Raw genomic sequence first — 19,527 nt, 5'->3', positions numbered from 1 at the left:
AGCCATCCCTGGGCGGCTCTCACTCTCAAAGGATGATGCAAAGTCCCCACCCAACAGTGGAGGGCCCAGGGCAAAAGTACAATGGAGGCCGTCATACTTATTCTAAATGTTTAAAAGTTATAAATCAGGCTCTTACATAAAACATGTTCTATCCTTCCATTCTGACAAATATGCCTTCATAATGACCTTGAAGGCCAGGACAGGTTCAAATTTAGAATCCTCTGAGTTCCATGGCTGAATATGGAGAGAGGAGCTGAATACAGGCCCTCTACTGTAGCCCATCCCTTCCCTTCCTCCCCACCCCCGCATATCCAGGGGCCCACTCTGTACATGTGTGTTCTGTTCTCACCTCCACAAACAGCTACTTTGGGGCCATGTATCAGGACACCTGTGATGGAGGAGGGGCCTAGAGAAGGGGTCTGGACAGACCCCAGATGCTGACTCAGGGCCATTTGGACGGGAAATTCCAGGGTCCCACGTACCAGGAACATGGCCTAGAAAGGGGGGTCCAGGTGGGCATGTCCCCATTGCCCCATAGATTCCTCACCCAGTGAGGAGGGCTGGAGATCAGCCCAGTAGTGCTGGTGACCCCGGATCAGGGCCCTTCTTGCTAAGTGTAAAGGCAGGAATGACACAGCCCATGGTTCCACCGGCAGCCGGGTCTACCACCCACCAAATGGGTCATGAGAAAACTCATCACAGCCTGACACGGGGCAATCCTCCTAAAGACTGCGGTCTAATTTTTTACCAAACCCTTTCACAAATCAACAGATTCTGGACTTCCCTGGCAGTGCAGTGGTTAAGACTCCACGCTTCCACTGCAGGGGGCACAGGTTCGATCCCTGTTCGGGGAACTAAAATCCCGCATGCTGCAAGGCGCGGCCAAAAACGATAAAAAAGAAAAAACCCGCAAATCAACAGACTTGCGGGTGAGGCGGGCATGCGGCTTCTCCCACTTTTCTTCCCTAGCAAGGCCCAGATTTAGGGGTTTAAATATCTTGGGAGGCCCAGGGCATCTGCAGGCCCAGTCCTACTTTGAGACTTTTCTGGGGCTGGAGACATACAGACCCCACTCTCAATTCTTGCCAGGGTTGGGCTGCAGACAAACCTTCAAACCCAACCTTTAACTAAAGAGTCGTTTTATTATTTTTTTATTTTAATTTTTTTTAAAGGATGTAGACATTCACCTCTGGAGAGAAATTATGGGTTTCAAGAGTTCCTGACAAAGAGCTTCATTCCAGAAATGTAAAGCCACCATTTTAAATTTGGTTCTTATTCACTGCTGGGAAGTATTAGAATGAAGATTACAAATTTAATAATGTAACATGACAGGAACTGGCCCGGCCTCATCTCCAGGAGAGTAATTTGTTCCTGCCTTCAAACTGGCACTTCCCAGCCTCGCCGCACCACCAGACCAGCCTGGTGACACACTCCTGACTTCCGTGTCTTGTGCTCTAGCCCACACAGCCAGCCTAGACAGCAAAACACCATCACTGCCAGGGTCTGAGGAGTCAACGCTGGGATGGTCCGACCCATTTGGGAAGAGTCACTATAACAAAGGGAGCCATCCCTGGGCCTCCTGGCCCCATTCTTCTCATCCACAACCAGAGAGGTCTTTGTAAACCCCAGATCTGAGGCTGTCACTTCCCTGCTAAAAACCCAACAGGGTTCAACTCAACTGTCCTTAAGCTCAGATCCAAGATTCTTGACTTTAAAGACCTAGTATGACCCAGTCCTGCTGCTTCACTAACCACATGTGCCTTCAAAACACCATGTGCCTTTCCTACCCCAGGGCCTTTGCAAAGCTGCTAATAATAACAAGAACTAATATCTATAGAGCACTAACTGTGTGCCAGGCACTGTGCTAAGGGCTTGACAGGTGTCTTCTTATTGATTATCATCCTGACCCTGGGAGGCAGGCAGTAGAGCCAAGTGGGTAAGCTCAGACTCTGGAGTCAGACATCTGGGTTTCAATCCTACTTCTGTCTCTTACTGTGTGATCTTGAGCAATGTACTTAACCTCTCCATGCCTGTTTCCCCATCTATAAAACAGGGATAGTGACAGTACCTGCCCCACGGAGTAGTTTTGAAGCTCTGATGAGTTAAGGGAGGTGAAGTGTCAGAATGTGATGGGTACCGTGTGTTAACCATCCCTGTCCTCATCTTACAGAGAGAGACAGAAGCAGGAGTGATTAAACAACGTGGTCAAGGTCACACAACTACCAGTGGGAGTGTGGTCTCCGGATGCTGAAGACTTCAATTTTTGCCATGACTCATCCATTGTAGAAAATTTGGAAAATACCAAAGAAGTGCAAACTAGAAAACAAAAACTACCCATAATTCTGCCCTGCAGAAGTAATTATGGTCAATATTTCCATCCGTGTGCATGCATGTATGTGTGTGTGTGCGAGAGAGAGAATGAGAGAGAGAGGAAGAAGAGAGACAGATGAGGGGAGGGGAGACAGCCACAAAGACTGAGAGAATCCAAGATTTGCACCCCCCAACTCCCATAATTGACCCCAAATCCATGCTCTCAGAGTCATGGCATCCTGTCTCACTCCGCCACTCCCCCGCCTTCATTTGGCCAACTCCACTCATCCCTTAAGTCTCAGCTTTGCTGTCTCCTCCCCTCCTCTCCCCCAGGTCAGTTCTTACAGCTCCAGCCTCCCTCGGCACCCTGCACTTGACTTGTGTGGCACTAAGCACAGTAATGATCAAATTATTAGTTGTTCCTTTGGGTTGTCGAATGTCTAACCCCCTCCCACCAGACTGTAAACTCCATGAGGGCAAAGACTGGGCTTGTCTCGGGTCATCAGCAGCTACTAGAGAAGAAAAGGAGAGAGGGAGGGGAGAAGGGGGAGGAAGAGAGGCTGGGAAGGTTTGAGGTTCAGCTCTGCCTTTCCCAAATCAGTGCTCCCCTGGGTGGGATGCAGCAGAGAATCACACAGTCCCTGACCTGGAGGGCCTCTCAGTGTGGCAGTGAAAAGTGACGTCAGCCAGACTTTGCAACTGCTGGAGAGAGAAGAGAAGCTCAGAGTGCCATGTGAATGCCCAGGAGGAACAATCAACTCCACCCGAGAGAAGAGAGGTGTGCTTCCTGGAGGAAGTGGCATCGGAGCCCTGAGGGGGAAGGTGGGGGCATCCCAGAAGACGAAATTGCCCAAGCAGAGGTACGGGAGGCAGAAAATTCTCGAACAAGCCTGCGAAGACTGGAGGAGCCAGTTTTTGCCTGGAAGTAACAACTGGCTGAAAAGGCTAGAAATGCGAAGTTAGATCATCTGGCCCTACCCCAAACTCATTTTCTTGTTCATCCTGTCACTTTCTCTCAGGTACGCTCTCCACAAACAGTCAGGCCTCTGAGGTGGCAAAAGCCATCCCCTGTCCCATATCCCTTTAGCATTTCAGTGACCGCTGGCCTGACCTCCTGCGGCCAGCACCTGTTTCTCTTGGCCAAGGGCAACAGACAACCCCCTGCCCCCACTCCGTCCCCATCCCCAACCTTGGCCTTCAACCAGTGACTGATGGGAGTTGGTGTATAAGCACCCCAGCTCCCTCACTCCTGGGTGGGATAACGGAGGTACATGTTCTACTCCAGGGGTCTGCAAACTAGGGCCCATGGGCTAAATCCAGCTCACTGCCTATTTTTGTAAATAAAGTTTTGTTAGAACACAGCGCCACCCATCCACTTATATATTGTCTGTGGCTGCCCTCCAACTGTGTAATCCAGCAGCTGGGAAAGTGACCTTATGACCCGTAAAGACTAAAACATCCAGGGTCTGGCCCTTTACAGAAGTTTGCCAAGCCCTGTTCTACAGTTTCCCAGAGCCCCCAGGAAGACTCAACGCGGTTGCCCTCAGTCCGGGGTAACTTGGCTGATAACACACTGTTTCCCCAAATGACTTTCTCATTCCCCTCCTGGAGTTTCATCCATCACCTTCGGGAACCATATGAACCACATGAACCACGTACAACTGCTATTTGACTGTTTTGACTCCTAAAAATGTCAGTTTCCTGTGGTTCAACCTAATACTTGTACTCAAATCCTTGTTTCGTGGGGAGCCCAAGCTAGGACAGGAAGACAAGTGTCACTGTGCCCATTTCACAGATGGGCCCTGATCTGACACGGTTCCCGTGCACACAGTACAGAGGTCAGCTCTGGCGGTTTTTTTGTTTTGTTGTTGCTGTTGTTGTTGTTTGCCAGGCCACGCGGCTTGCAGGATCTTAGTTCCCCGACCAGGTATGGAACCCGGGCCCCTGGCAGTGGAAGCACGGAGTCCTGACCACTGGACCGCCATGGAAGTCCCTCAGGTCTGGTTTTGGACTCCCCACCCCAACCCAGTCAAAGCCTTGCCAGGTCCTTGCTATATGCAGTATCATTAGCACACCTGCCAGGCTACCCGAGGCTTATAGCTGTGGACTTGTTCACCTAAAGAAGAAAGCAAGGCTTGAAGAGACCTGCCCAGGGTCACTCAGCTGACAAGTGGGCAGAAATGGGGTCTCAAATCCAGGTTTTCTTATGACAAATTCAGGGCTCATTCCATGACAAAGCAGCTACCCCTTAACTTTTCACCTCAAGGAGCCTGTCAGTCAGGGCCTCTGCCCACCTCTCTGGAAACAAAGCCGATTTTCCATGAGGATCAGGTGAGCTCAAATAGGCACACACCTGTCAGGCCCAAAGGTCTTTATGTTTGCAAGGTACAAAACAGAAAACCAAGATAGACACCTTTCAAAGGTACCTAGGGGACCTCCCTGGTGGCGCAGTGGTTAAGAATCCGCCTGCCAATGCAGGGGACACAGGTTCGAGCCCTGGTCCGGGAAGATCCCACATGCCGCGGAGCAACTAAGCCCGTGCACCACAACTACTGAGCCTGCGCTCTAGAGCCCGTGCTCCGCAACGAGAAGCCACCGCAACGAGAAGTAGCCCCCCGCAACGAAGAGTAGCCCCCGCTCGCCGCAACTAGCGAAAGCCCACGTGCAGCAACAAAGACCCAACGCAGCCAAAAATAAATTAATTAAAAAAATAAAAAATAAAAAAAGAGGTACCTGGAAAGAAACCCACCAGGAAGCACAAAATACACACATATATTCATGAAAAGATTAAATGCAGCACAGAATGCTGGGAAGACCACAAGTGTTGGAGGCAGGCCCGGGTTTGCAGCCCTGTCCTACCTTTCACCAACTTGACCTTGGCCAAGCCAGGAGTCCATCTGGACACTCGAGTCCTCCAGCCCCACCTAACGTAATGACCACGCACACCTTGTGGGACCATGGAGAGGGTGACCTGTAATAGGGGTGGGCACTACCCAGCACAGAGCTGGCCACACCTGCTCTCCTCACTCTGTCACCAGAAGTTCCCAGACAGCAGGTGGGTGGACCCAACCCAGCCAGAGCCCCTTTACCGAGCAGGACACCCATCCCACAGCTGCTGCGAGTTTCTGCAATTCCAGCTCACAGCTGCCCCTTCTTTGGAGAGCTGCTCTTAGCTGATGGGAGCTGCCTTGCCCCAAAAGTTATGTCTCCGCTCCCCCGCCGCCCCGGGGGGACTGTCCACAGCCCATGACTGACTGATACCGGAGTCCAGAAGGCCAGTCAACTCTGTGACGCCATCCGCCCTCTAGAGCTTCCCATGGCTCAGGCTGAGGCTAGCCCGTGGCTGAGTGCCCATCGTTAGCTGCTTCTTTTCCTGCCCATCCTGCATCCCGGTCTCACCTGACAGCACTGCATAGCATATCACCTGCACAAGAATCCAAGTCTCAAACTAAGACAGTGGGAACAGGAGAGAATTCTCCCATCTTCTATATTCTTTTCAAGTTGAAGACCGCTGGGAGGAGTCTAAGAATACTACACATGTTAATTTCTCCCTCCCTCTTAGCACCCACCCGATTCCCATCAGGGCCAGGCTTCCCAGTTTGGGGGTCCCTCTCCCAGGACCCAGCATACCCAACAGAAGCTAGACAGAAGTGGCTGCAGCTTCCAGGGACCAGATGGTTCGGGGGTGGGTTGGCCTGGGTCTGGGTGGGCCCCCAAGGCACCTGGTCCAGTCTTGGTGTTGGGCCCAGGCAGATGAGAGATGTTTCTCCACATATGCTGAGGAACTAATTAATTTCCATTACATGTCCCAATTAGTGACATATCCTCCCACACACTCCCAAGGCGACTCCAAGCAGCATTTCTCAGGGACACCAAGTACTGGAAATGCAGGGTATGGACTTGAAGCCTCAGGTGCCAATAGGGTGCAAAGTAGCCACTTGGGTCACCTGGGAGAGGAAGAGGCCCTGACTGCGAGTCCAGAAACATCAGTTCTGCTCCTGGTTTTACCAGAGACCTGCTGTGAGGCTTTGAGCAAACCATGAGATCCCTCTCTGGGCCTCCGCTAAAGATGCTAGAGGACTTCAGAGAGACTTCTGGCTTAAGGGCTCTGAGACAGTAATAGCTAATACTCTTAACACACTTCTACTGTATTGGGCTCTCTACAAAGCATGTCACAAATACTTACTCATTTAATCCTCCTGACACCTTCAAGGCAGGGAGGGGCTATTATGGGCCCATTTAGCAGTTGAGGAGACTGAGGCTCAGAGAAGTTAAGTCACTTGCTCAAGGTCACACAGCCAATGAGTGGCAAAGCCAGGATTCAAACCCAGGCCATCTAGCTGTGGAGTGTGTATCATAACCACCACTGTGCTATACTGCCTGGTATAATCTGACTACTCTTGAATCCTCACAGGACTGGGCACCACCATAAGTGCTTAATAAGAATTTGCTAACTGGAAAATAAAGAAAAAACTGGTAGCCTGAAAGACCGTACTGGTGGTTTGTGGGAGTGGGACTAGGTGGCTGAGGTGTGAGGGAGACTGATGTTTTCTTGGGTGTCCTTTGTGCTGTTTGGCTTTTCACCACATAACATGTTACTGTCAGTAACAGCAGCATAAAGGGTTGTGAGAGCTAGAAACAGTGTTTGTCCTGGGGAGGGGACAGGAGACCCAGAAGACGGAGGTATCTGGGGCCCTTTTAATTGGATATTTTTCATGCTTCTAAAATGTTGTACCAACTGCATATATTACTTAATCCAAATAATACTTATTCTTTTAAAAAGTATTCAATGACCAATCAGCCAAGGATCAGCTAGAAACTTTGGCAGGAGGGGATGCTGTGGGGATGAAAATGACCATAGAGGCAGAGGAGTGGGGGAGAAATCCAAAGGAGGAGATGGGGGCCTGGACAAGTGTCCCCTGTTTTCTGGGAGACTCTGGTTGTATCTAAACCAAGCCCACTAGACACCTCACTGTGTAAATGGGATCCTGAGGCCCAAAAGACAAAGGGAAGCGACCGGATGCTGAGATTTTGGCGGCTGAATGGAGACCTCTTCTCCTGACTCCTAATGCAGCCTCTCAGGCCCCACTGGGCACAGAGTAAGCACCAGCTGTCCAGACCCGAGCCAGGAGTCCCAAACGCAGGCAATGCGCTCCCACCATCCCACACTTCCTGCACCCAGGAAGCCTACAATAGCAGGAAAGGCAGTGCTGCCATGTCCTGGATGCCTTCTATGCCTCTCACATGCATTATCTCTAATTCTCACAGGGTAGAGTTATTCACTCTATTTTACAAAGCACGAGGCTGAGGCCCAGAATAGTTACGTATCATAATCAAGAGACACAGCTAGTAGGTGGCAGAGATTCAACCCAGGTTTGGGGGCCTCCAAAGTCTGTGCTCTTTTGCTATCCTGAGCCAACCCTCTTGGAGAAGTGTTTCCCATCAGTTGAGGATAAGTCCCACCGGGAATGTATCTGTAAATGCCTGTATCTTCAGACTCTGAGTTTTAAGGGACTGGATGGGAATCTTATCACATCATATGGTTTGTCCCCCACACCTCCAATCTAAGCAAAATCTCAACCTTCCCTAGAAAATTACCAGCGACCCCTTTCTTAGAATCATCTAAATAAACTGACTCAGTAAAGTCTCTTGGTAGCATTTCCCAGCATTTTGCCCCTTAACATTGATGGTCCCTTTGATTTACTTCTTCCCAGTAGAGACCTGTCCTCAAATGAACCTCCTGGTTTTAACACATAGTCCTGCCTTTCCCCAATGCGGGAAAGGGACCACGTCCTGTTCCCTTCTGTAAAAGGTGCTAGACCTGAACCCCTCAATATTCCACAAAAGGATATTATGGTCTGATGTGTTATTCATGTCGACTCATCTATCATTAATACAGATGACTTCCAAAAGGATTGATGGGGTCCTTCACATTAAACCCAGTGCAAAGCAGGGCAGCAGCTGAGGCTCATTTGATCCGAGACCATGTGATGGAAACATAAGTGCCTGAAGACTAAACTCAGGTCCTGAATTTGGTACCCAATGTCCCCAGCATCTAAGACACAGGTAGCCAGGAGACATCCTAAGTTGAAAAGAACCCTTCATTTCTCTCCAGCTTTTTCTCTAACCCAGTGATTCTCAAAGTAGGCTCCCTGGACCAGTATCAGCATCACCTGGGAGCTTGTTAGAAATGAGATTTTCAGGGGACCTCCCTGGTGGCGCAGTGGATAGGACTCCGTGCTCCCAACGCAGGGGGCCCGGGTTCAATCCCTGGTCAGGGAACTAGATCCCACACGCGTGCTGCAACTAAGAGTTCACATGCCACAACTGAGGAGGCCATGTGCTTGCAACTAAGGAGCCAGTGAGCCACAACTAAGACTTGGTGCAACCAAATAAATAAATAAATATTTGGGAAAAAAAAAGAAATGAGATTTTCAGGCCCCGCCCCAGATTGAATGAGAAACTCTGGGGTGAGGCCCAGCAATTTATGTTTTAACAAGCCCCCTCGATGATTCTGACCCGTTAAAACCAACAGTAACAACCACAATTGCAGCAGTAACCTCTAACTGAGCATCTACTACGTGCCCAGCATTAAACCCACGATCTCATTAGTCCTTATAACTGAGGAAATCTTAGTTCCACATACCCGGCTCTGGGGTAGGTGTGTTTTGTGCATTATATCAATTTATCACTCACAATAACCCTTTGAAGAACTTGCTATTATTATGCCCCCCTTTCACAGATGAGGAAATTGAGCCCCGGAGAGTTGAAGCCACTTGCCCAAGGTCACACAATTTAGAAGCAGCAGAGGCAGGATAAAAATTCAGGTGTCTTGGATTCCAAAGCCACGTTCTTTCTGTCCCACCACGAAAGCTCCCCAGAGTTTCACAGCTACGTCACCCTGAGAAGCTATACAGCTGGGTTGGGTGAGAGTCGAGGAGGAGAGAGGGGCAGGCAGGGAGGGCAGAAAAAGCCCTTCTCAGACTCCACACTACCAGCTACAATGTGAAAGGAAGCCAAGTGATGCACTTAAAGGCACAGCCACCTGTGTCTAAGGGACTAAAAAGTCAGGGATTCGGGAGTTCTCGGCCTCTCTCTGTCTTTACCCAGCTGGGGGTCCTTTCCATTCCCAATCTGAACTTCAGTTTCCCCACCTGATACTCCTTATCATTGTCTACCAGGCTGAGTGATCTGCCCCCAGCTTACTTCTCTGACCTCGTTTCCCCTCATGCAGCCTAACCACGCTGGTCTGCTTTCTCTTCCCTAAACACCCAATCTCACGCTGACCTCAGGGCCTTTGCACCAGCTGTTGCCTCTGCCTAGATCCCTCTATCCCCTCATATTCCTATTACTGGCTCTGTCATTTAGGTCACAACTCAAATGTCACCTCCTCAGTGAGCCTTTCCTGACTATCTTACTTATTGTTATCTCCTATCCCATCAACCTGTCTTATTTTCATTTCACTTAATACAATCTGAAATTATTTGTTTAACTGCTTTCCTGCTTATTGTCTGTCTCCTTCACCTCAGAACATAACTCCGTGAGTGCAGAAACTGTGTCTGCCTTGTTCCCCCGACATAGCCCCAGCACCTAGAATGCTGTTTGGCACTGAGCAGCTAATTAAATATTAGCTGAAGAATAATACCAAAGAAGAAAACCTAGACTCAAAGGCCAGAGCCCTGGATCCTTAACACGTGACCTTGGCAAGCTGCTTTGCCTCCCTGAGCCTCAGTTTCCCTCCCTGCCTAATGAGGAGAGTGGACTAGATGCTCTCCAAGGGGCCTTCCAAGACTGCTAGTCTTGGAAAGCCAGGCCTGGAACCTGCCCAGCTGGTCCATTCAGAAGAGGCAGCTGGCCAGGGTCCCTGCAGCAGCTGCCCCCTCCCCACCCCCACCCGTGTCCCTGCCCAGCCATGCAGTCATCTCACTCCCCCGTCGCAGAAACTGTTAATGAAGTGCGCACTGCTAAATGCAGTTACAATTACGGGGGCTAAGAATAAGGCGCTGACATCAGCCTTGTCAGTTTCCGAGTGAATCAGAAGGGGAGGGGGGAGGAAGGAGAAAAGGGGAGGGGGGATGGCTCTCTGGAGCTGTCAAGTGGAAATAGCACAGCGTTAAATATAATCCAGCATTGGCCTACATCGGTCTGGAGAGGCAGGTGATGGCTCAGCCCCCAGGGCCAGGGCAGACAACTGGATTCTTCCAAGGAGGCCAGGCAGCCCTCTGATGGGGATCATCCTGAACTGATGGCCAGGAAGGCACTCCAGTGGGCTGGGGTGGAATGCAGTGAGATGGCAGACCCTGGAGGGATGCATCTGAATGTGAACAGGCCCTCACACCCTGGCCTTTGTCAGTGGCTGTTTTGACAGCCCAAGCACAGCCCCTGGGGCTTACACTGCCCGTTCCCACCAGGAATCTCATTTCAGGCCAAGAGACAGAGGGTGGTCTCTGGAGTCAAACACGCCTGGGTTTGTATCACCACCATGAAACCCAAAAAAGTCACTAAACTACACCAAGCTGCCTGGCTTTTCCTCATCTGCAAAATGGGTACATCGGCAACAGCTGCTACCCCTTTTGGCTGTTAAAAGATTCAGTAAGATTATGGAAAGCACTGAGCACAGCCAAGCAAGCCTCTTGATCATTTTATTTTTACAACCCCAAGAGATGCTCAGACAAGGATAATTAACCCCTTTTTCAAGATGGGGAAACTGAGACCCAGGACTTGCCTGAGGCCCTAGCACCAAAGTGGAGTCAAATCTAAGCCCCATGGAGTAAACTGGGTGGGAGAAGGAGAGAATTCCAGTCGGTCATTCCAGGGGACTGGGTGTGGGGTTGGGAATTGGAGCTCTGACAGTAAGACAGTGGGCTTGACCGGAAAACATCGTGGGGGGGGGGGCGGTACACAGATTACAGTGGGGGAGATGTCTGCACCCTTCTGAGCACATCCTCCAAAACTGGTGCCTTTCCAACAATTCTTAAAAGAAATGCTGAAGCGATGGTTGTTAAGGCCACAATGAAGAGATGTCAGAAGAGGCAGAGGAAAAGAAAGCCCCTGAGATGGGAGAGAGGGTCAGCTGGCTTGCGGTCTGCTCTCCTCCACACCTCCGCCCTGCCCTCACTCCGCCTTCAGTTAGTTAGAACAGGCTTGGCCTCTGGGATGGAGATGGGTGGGGAGGAAGGCAGAGCCTAGTTCTCAAAGGGAGACAAGGGGAATGGGCCCCTCCTTTCCCCTTCCCACCAAACAGAACCAGGTGGGCCTCTGGCAGCTGCAAAAGCCAAGGAAGCTGAAGCCATGAGTCTGGCAGCTTGGGGACAAGGAAGAGAGGGTGCCAGAGAAAGAGAGAATTTTAGGAAAGAGCTCGAACTGCATCAGAGCAGATCCATAGGCCAGTGATCTGTGTAATGGGGGAAGGGATGACTCCCCATCACCCAATTTTTCTGAAATACTTCTTTCAGAGTAATTTAAGATAAAGTAGTTTGGGTCCACACTCTCACACACCCACAACTTGAATGATGGGAACAATTGGTTCGATTCTTTACTATGCCTCAGTTATCTAAAACTAGAAGAGTTCTGCCCAATTCCCAGCCCATAAAAGAGATTACAGTGCTTGGTGGTAAATTAGGGAAAGGGGCAGAGGGGGGACAGGAAGTGGCCTGCCCTAGGGACAAGGGTGGGAATGGAGGCTTCAAAGCCTCCACCTCACACCCTCAAGTGGCCCTGATCCTGAAGGGTATTTTAAAGCCTCCCCCCTCACCACTTCCCCTTATCCACCCAGTCCCAGCCCCCCTTTAGGGCTGAAGTACTCTGTTCCCACCATCTCAGGGGGAAGGGATGGGACAGCAGGACATTTTGTTTCCCAGAAAAAGCGCAGGTCAAATTTCAAGGACAAAAGTTAGCACTTGGTCTGGGAAAGAAAACCTTGCCAAAAGGAGTAAATTGGGGAAGGGAGGGTGGATTCCAGCGAGGTCATTCCAGGTGCCTGGGGTGGGGGCAGGATTTGGAGCTCTCATTACCCCTGCTGAGATCTGTCTGGCAAGACAGGAGTATCTCCACCCCACGAGCCAGGAGAAGTAACTCAGACAGCCCCCTCCATTTCCCCTCCGTCCAAAAACAAGGGGAGTGGGCTTCAGCACTAGTTTGTGGGACCCATCCACCAAGCCACCCCACCCACCAGATTTGGTCTGAGCGGAAGAAGGCAGTACCACGAAGGGCTTTCCAGCCCAGAAATGTGGCCCGAACTGCTAGGAGAGGGACCGGTAGCCGGCCCGTGTTGCCATGGCAACTTCCTCCTTGCGCTGGATCGAAGCATCCTATGGGTAAATCGGAGCTGGCTGCTCCAGCTTCTCCGCCCCTCTCCCGGGCGGGTGGGGGAGAACTGGACGCCAAAACCACTTGGTCAGACTCAGGGACACCATCCTCAATTCCAGACCCTGATATTAGCAACGCCCTTTGGCATTTGCTGGATACTGAAGACACTCTTGCTCCCCAGCTGTGCCCCAAGGCAGAGTGGCAGGGCTGGGACTGTAGATGTAATGAAAATTAACTGTTAAAGAGAACAGGGAAATGGGGAGCTAGGTGCTCCCCACCCTCTTGTTCCACATGCAAGTCCCCCAAATCCCATCTTTAAACCCCCTCCAAGAAGAAGGGCCCAACTCTGCCTTAATAGCTGTAACAGTGCAATAAAATTAGCTTATTAAAATCATAAAAGCTAACATTTTGAGAACCAGGCTACCCCCCCCTCCTCAAACCCACAGATTCTTTTTTACAGTCATGCTCAGAAGTAAGTCTTACTTGGTAATAAGAAAGATAAGAGCTAACAGGTATTGAGAGCCTATCTAGTGCCAGGTACTGTACTAAGCCCTTTTCGTAGCACAAATAGCATAATAATCAACAGCATAGATGCCTGAGTCAGACTGCTTAAGTTCAAATCCTACCACCCTCATTTCCCGGCTCAGTGACCTTGAATGAATATTCTCTCTGTGCCTCAGTTTTCTCATCTGAAAATGGGGAATGTTAAATGTTAGTTTTATAGAATTGCTGTGAGGAAAGAAAACAATATTGAAAGTGCCTAGGAGGATACTTAGAGAAAGGTAATCATTTAAAAAATGTTGACCCTCTGTGGTCCATGCTATTATTTTCTTCCTCCAAGTCACCAGCAAACCAACAATATAGATGTGAAAAAGCAGATGTCACGTGTCTAACTCCTCCCTGCCCAACCCCTCCTCAATTATAAAGCCAGTACCAGCAAGGATGAGCCACGAAGACACAGACACAAAAAATGCCTCCCAAGAGCATGCCTCTCTAAAGCCTCAGCATCTTTGTGAAAAGGGGCAAAAGCAGTGTAAGTAATGGGTTCAGAGTGCACAATGGAAGATGCTCCTTGGGAGGAATTCTAGGAATCTGCAATGACCAGCATCCTGAACCGCAGGGTGGCTAGAAAGGGGTGGAAGGGGCAGCTTCCTTTGCTGACAAAATGTCCAAGGCTCCCAAGCCCAAGGCAGGAAAGTGCTCTGGCCCAGTTAAGGCTAATGAAAGTCTCCTCCTCATACAGTTTCTCAGGAAACCAGCTGAAGGGTGGCATGTAAGCCCTGAAGATGGCTCTGAGTCAATCTGGTTGATGAAAAAGGTGCATTGGACAGGAGTCAGAAGCAGCAACAAAGGGGAGGCACCAGATGAGCCAGAGGCCCATCAGGGACACTTCTGAGTCATCGGGGACAGAGGGGCACGAAACTGGTGAGGGGAGGGAGCAAAGAAGAGAAAGGTAAAGCAAAGTCAATCCTGACAGCCCTGCAACTGGAGCAGTCTCTGTCCAGTATCTAAGAAATATTCAAACTGCTTTTCGAAATTAGTTCAGGGTGATGCCGTTCTAAAAGAATAAATCCAAGGGGCTTCTTTTTTTTTTAGGAGAAAATTAATGACTTTGAGAAGAACAAGAGAAATTAAGCACCAAGACAACGTTCCCTACTTCCGATTTGCACCTGACACTCATTAGCTTTCCCGAAACGAAACGAAACTTCACTTCCTCCCTCCTCCTCCCAAACTCGAAGCATCCCTTAAGATGAGCAGACAGTGAGCATGAGATGCTCAAACCAAACTCTTGGCTGTCAGCCGCTCCCTGAGACCTCTTCACCTGGGAACCATTTTCTACACAGTGAGATTTGACTTTTAAAAAAATCCTCTTTCAGAGAGAGGGCTAGTGTTTTACTGGAAAGAGAACCAGAAACCTGATTTTTGTCTTGGCTGTGTGCCTGCCTCACTGGGTGACCTTGGGTTACACACACACACACACACACACACTGGGGCTTCAATCTCACACACATGCATACATTCACACAAATACACACACACACCAATCTGGGGGCGAAAAAGGGTTGGACAAGATGATTTCTAGGTGCTCCAAGTGAAAAACTTAAGAATTTGAAGAAACCCGCTGGGAAAAAAAAAATAGGGACCTTCAATAATCTCTAATATTCCATGAAGTTATCTATTCTGACTTACATGAAACCAGAGCAAGTCACCAGCAACCAACAATAATAACCAAGGCATCTGAACCATGACATGGAGCATGACTTTGAAAACCCAGCTGGCCCTGCCACTGATGCACCTTGCCTCTTGAGACCCAAGTGGCCTGTTGGAACTTCAGAAGCATCCTTGAATGTCAAGTGAGGGGTGGGGGAGCCAGCTCACCGAGGCAGGTGGGGCTCCCTCCCCAAGCCCCCATGCTAACCAGACTTCCTCTCCCAGATTTTGCTCCAGAGGAGGCCACTGGGTTAGGAGAGCCCCTCCACCCCTCCTCACCTTGCCTTGTCCAGAATAATAGTACAACCTCACTCAGCTGCATCACGGGGGAAGTTAAGCCTCTGAACCTCAGTTATTTTTTCTGTAAAATGGTGATTCTGTAAAATGGCTCTGCAGTAACCATCTTTACTCCATCCCCATCTCCAGGTCAACAGCAAGACCGGTCTGTCAGGGGTCAGCCTCACATAGCCCCATTCATTCACTCAGCCAACACTTTCTTCTGGAGAACCTTCTCCCTTTCTCCCCACCTGCCTCCTGCTCTAGCAGAAAGACATGAGCACCCATCACCCACTGTTCCATCCAAGGCTTATCAGATAACGGGCTGACCAGATAAGGGTCCCTGCAAGCAGAGAGTCTTAAGCAGGGCCCATGAACTCCCTAAAACTGTGGACAAAAATTTTTGGATGGTGCCTATGTGTATTTTTTGGAGAACTTGTCCATATTTTCATCAAGTTCTCAAAAGTGTCCATGAAACCATTTTGCTCCTCCCCACCACACACACCCCTTTCCCTTTCATCCTCTCATTGAATTAAAATACTCTCAGATTTTCAGCTTACAAAACACTTTTAACTTTACCTTTATGTCTGAGGTACTGTCATCCCATTTTACAGATCGGGATATGGAGGCTAGGGGTGGCATGACTTGCTCAAGGTCATGGCTTATACGGAGAGAAGCAAGACTGGAACCTCATTCCAACTCCCAATCTGGCACTCTTTGGGGAACTCTCACCCAAGCCCTCTAGGTACCCCACCTGTTGGTGGCTTCGCTTCCTCACCGCAGAACCAGATCTGAAGCCCTTCTGTTTCCTCTGCCTGGTCCCAGGGCCCCCAAGAGCTGTTTTCCCTACATTTCCCCGCCCCTTGGGCTCTGGCTGGGGTTGCGCGCAGGCCTGGGAGCCTGAGGTTCGGGCCGCTGTATGGTGGCCCGGTTCAGCCCACCTAGAAGGGCTACTCCAGGCACAAGAGCACCCGGGCTCAGGGGCACACTCCGGAGGGCGCGCAGGTGTAGAGTCGGTGCCGCCCTACGCCTCCCTCGGAGAACCGCCGGGAAGAACCGAGAGGAAAGGCCGTCACCCGACCGGTTCCCTCGCGGTCCGCCCCAGTCCTTAAAGGACTGGGCGAAGAGGAGAGACAAACAGGGGCGCTCAAGGCCTTGGGCGCAGGGCGGGGGTCTTGGGCAGGGAGTCTCTGGATGCAGCCAAGACAAAGATGGAGCGGTAAGGTTGCGCGCCACCTCCAATGGCGGGGGGGCGCGTCGGAGCCCCGGGGGTGAGGTGGCCAAAGCCCCGGGGTTTGAGGAGTGGGCTACAGGAAGCTCGGGGAGGGTGGCGGGTCGGATCCAGGGACAAGACCGGGAGCATTCAGTAGGCGCAGGTGAGTAGGGAGAGCTAAGTCCAGGCGACCCAAAGGGCCCACTTGCGGAAAAGGGGTGAATGCAGATGATCTAGGGGTCCCTGGGGGCGGCTGGAAGCGAGGAGACACCACATCCTAGAGATCTGAGGTCCCGTGGGTGGGAAAGAAGACCCCGGGGGCGCATCCCCGAGCGTGCTTGGGATTGGGGGTGGGGAGGAAAGAGTGGCCACCTCTTAGGGCGCACCGGGTCGGGGAGGGGGCCTCGGGATCTGGCTCCCGGGACGCCCCCCGGGGATCGGGGGCGGGCCACGCGCTTACCCGCGTCCTCGTCGTCGAAGGAGTTCATGCACGGGAAGTAGATGGCGAGCGCCTCGAAGGAGGCGGACAGGCTGAGGCGGCTCTGCGAGCGCTCCATGCCCGCACCGGCGCCGGGCGCCTCGGCCGCGGCGGCGGCGGCCGGCTTGGGCAGCTTGGCCGCCCCATTCTTGACGCGGAGTACGGCGCGCGGCGTGGTGGCGGCGGCCCGAGGCCGGGCCGGGGCTCCGCGGCGGGGCTGGCGGGCGCGGCAGGGCCGGAGGGCGGGCCGGGAGCTGGCGGCCCGCGGACCCGAGGCGCGCTGTTCTCCCGGCGGCGGCTGTGACGGCGGTGGCGGCGGGGGCAGTGGTGTCGGCGGCAGCGGCAGCGGCGGCGGCGGCAGCTGTGGCGGCGCAGCTCGCTCTGGCCCGCGGCGCCCCTCGCCGGACGCGAGGGGCGGGCTCGAGCCGCCGCCGCAGCCAATCGGCACCGCCCGAGGGAGGGGGCGCCGCGCGCGGGGCGTGGGAGCCGGAGGGCGCGGGCGGGGCCCCTGCTCGCCGCCCAGGCCGCCAGGTGTGCGCGCCCCAAGGGCGGAGCGCGCAGGGCTGCTGCGCTCCCAGTCCAGGGGCCGCGCCCCCCACGTTGTCCCCTCCCCCACACTCAGCCCCCATACTCGCCCCGGATCCAGGCGTCCAGTCCACGACTGAGACCGGCCTCCCCCCGGGACACAGACGCGCTGGAAAGCGACACAGTTACAGTGACCGGCACTCGAGATCCTCAGATTCACACATGAACCCGCAGAGGAGCACAAACAGGCACCCACAAGAGTGCATTCGCTCTACAATGTACACCACGGACACCCTCAGACTCTTACACACCCAGAGAGATCCACCCAGACTCACTCACTCATAGAGACCCTTGGGGTAACCAATCCACAGACCCCCTTAGACTCCAGACATCCGAGACCCACACAGGTAGGTACATCAACAGACACACACAGACTCACAACCAGAGACCTGCAGACACACTCAGAGCGACAAACAGGGACACCCTTAACCACACAGGGAGACCCTCAGAGCCCACACGAACCCACAGAGAAGTTCAGGTGGGCACACATACCCTCGTGAACCCACACTCCTCACAGAATTCACACACAGACACTCATACTCAGTGATACACTCTCAGACCTGCACACAGAGACACCAGTGCCCCTCCTAACGTTGACCCCCCCTCAGCACCCATTCACATACACCCAGAAATACCCTGACAAATCCTGTCAGACTCACACACAGTCACCCTCAGACCCAGACCCTCAAAGAGAGACACTCAGACACACCTCAGTGGGCACACACAGGTTCACACCCAGACACAGCCCCAGAGACTTAGTCATTCCTGGTGATGGATACATTCTGATGCACAGACACCCTCAGACTCATACAGGGACACAGATACACTCCACCAGACTCACACATTCACCCAGACACTCCCACATATAAACCCCCAGGGACTCACACACACACACACACACACACACACACACACACACACACACACACACACAGGCTCAGACATGCAGAGCCCCGTAGGTGAACACAATCACAATCGGAAACCCGCACTCCATTCCCTGGCCTTGACCCAAGACCTCGGTCCCCACCTAGTCAGGCCCAGATGTCTAATTTCTCCCAGCTGCTTCCACATCTGCTTCCTGAAGCAGCCTGCTGAGATGGCAAGAGCACAGAGTTTTGATCCAGACTGTGGCGCTATCCTTGCATGTGGTCTAAGGCAAAGTCCTTTACCTCATCTGCCAGTTTCCTCATCTGTACAAGGGGGATGCAAACCCTCCCTTTTGGATGGTTGTGAGGATTAAGTAAGATAACACGTGTGTTAGCTTTCAGTTGTTGTGTAACAAAGAGGCTTAAAAAAAAAAAAATTTATTAGTTTACCATTCTCTAGGTCAGAAGTCTGAACAGGCTCAACTGGGTTCTTTGCTTAGGGCCTCACGAGATATCGGCCAGATTCCAAGCTCATTCAGGTTGTTGGCAGTATTCAGTTCCTTGTGGCTGTAGGATTGAGGCCCCTATTTCCTTTCTGGCCATTGGCCGGAAGTCACTCTCAGTTCCTAGAAGCGACTCTCTGGTCCTTGCACATGGCCTCCTCCATCTTCGAGGTCATTATTAGGATGTCAGACACTTCTCATCCTTAGACTCCCTCTAACTTCCCTTCTGCTTACTGGACTGAGAAAACTCTCTGCTTTTAAAGTGCTCATGTGATTAGATTAAGTCTACATGAAAATATACATACATACATATATATATATAGCTTGACACTTATAAGAGATATATATGATACATATATGACATATCATGTATATATCATTTACAAGATATATATGTATATGTACTTTATAGTGCATGTGTGTTCATGTGTGTGCACCTGCAAGTGTGTGTGTGTGCGTGTGTGTGTGTATCTTTTTTTTTTTTTTTAATATTTATTTATTTATTTATTTATGGCCGTGTTGGGTCTTCGTTTCTGTGCGAGGGCCCTCTCCAGCTGTGGCAAGCGGGGGCCACTCTTCATCGCGGTGCACGGGCCTCTCACTATCGCGGCCTCTCCTGTTGCGGAGCACAGGCTCCAGACGCACAGGCCCAGCAATTGTGGCTCACGGGCCCAGTCGCTCCGCGGCACGTGGGATCCTCCCAGACCAGGGCTCGAACCCGCGTCCCCTGCATTGGCAGGCGGACCCTCAACAACTGCGCCACCAGGGAAGCCCTGT

General features: G+C 51.7%; 1 protein-coding gene across 1 annotated transcript in view; it reads right to left on the bottom strand.

Annotated features, from left to right (window-relative positions):
* RIMS4 (regulating synaptic membrane exocytosis 4) overlaps positions 1 to 17,009 on the bottom strand; it is a 65,795-nt gene extending 48,786 nt beyond the window's left edge. Inside the window, exon 1 of the mRNA XM_036826990.1 lies at positions 16,779 to 17,009. Within this exon, the coding sequence (XP_036682885.1) occupies positions 16,779 to 16,875 (97 nt within the window). The 5' untranslated portion in view covers positions 16,876 to 17,009. The remainder of the gene's footprint in view (positions 1 to 16,778) is intronic.
* Between the last annotated feature and the right edge of the window lie 2,518 nt (positions 17,010 to 19,527).

This window comes from Balaenoptera musculus, chromosome 15, assembly GCF_009873245.2.
Source record: "Balaenoptera musculus isolate JJ_BM4_2016_0621 chromosome 15, mBalMus1.pri.v3, whole genome shotgun sequence".
In the NCBI taxonomy this organism is placed as follows: Eukaryota; Metazoa; Chordata; class Mammalia; order Artiodactyla; family Balaenopteridae; genus Balaenoptera; species Balaenoptera musculus.
This window is presented reverse-complemented; position numbering and strand designations above follow the sequence as displayed.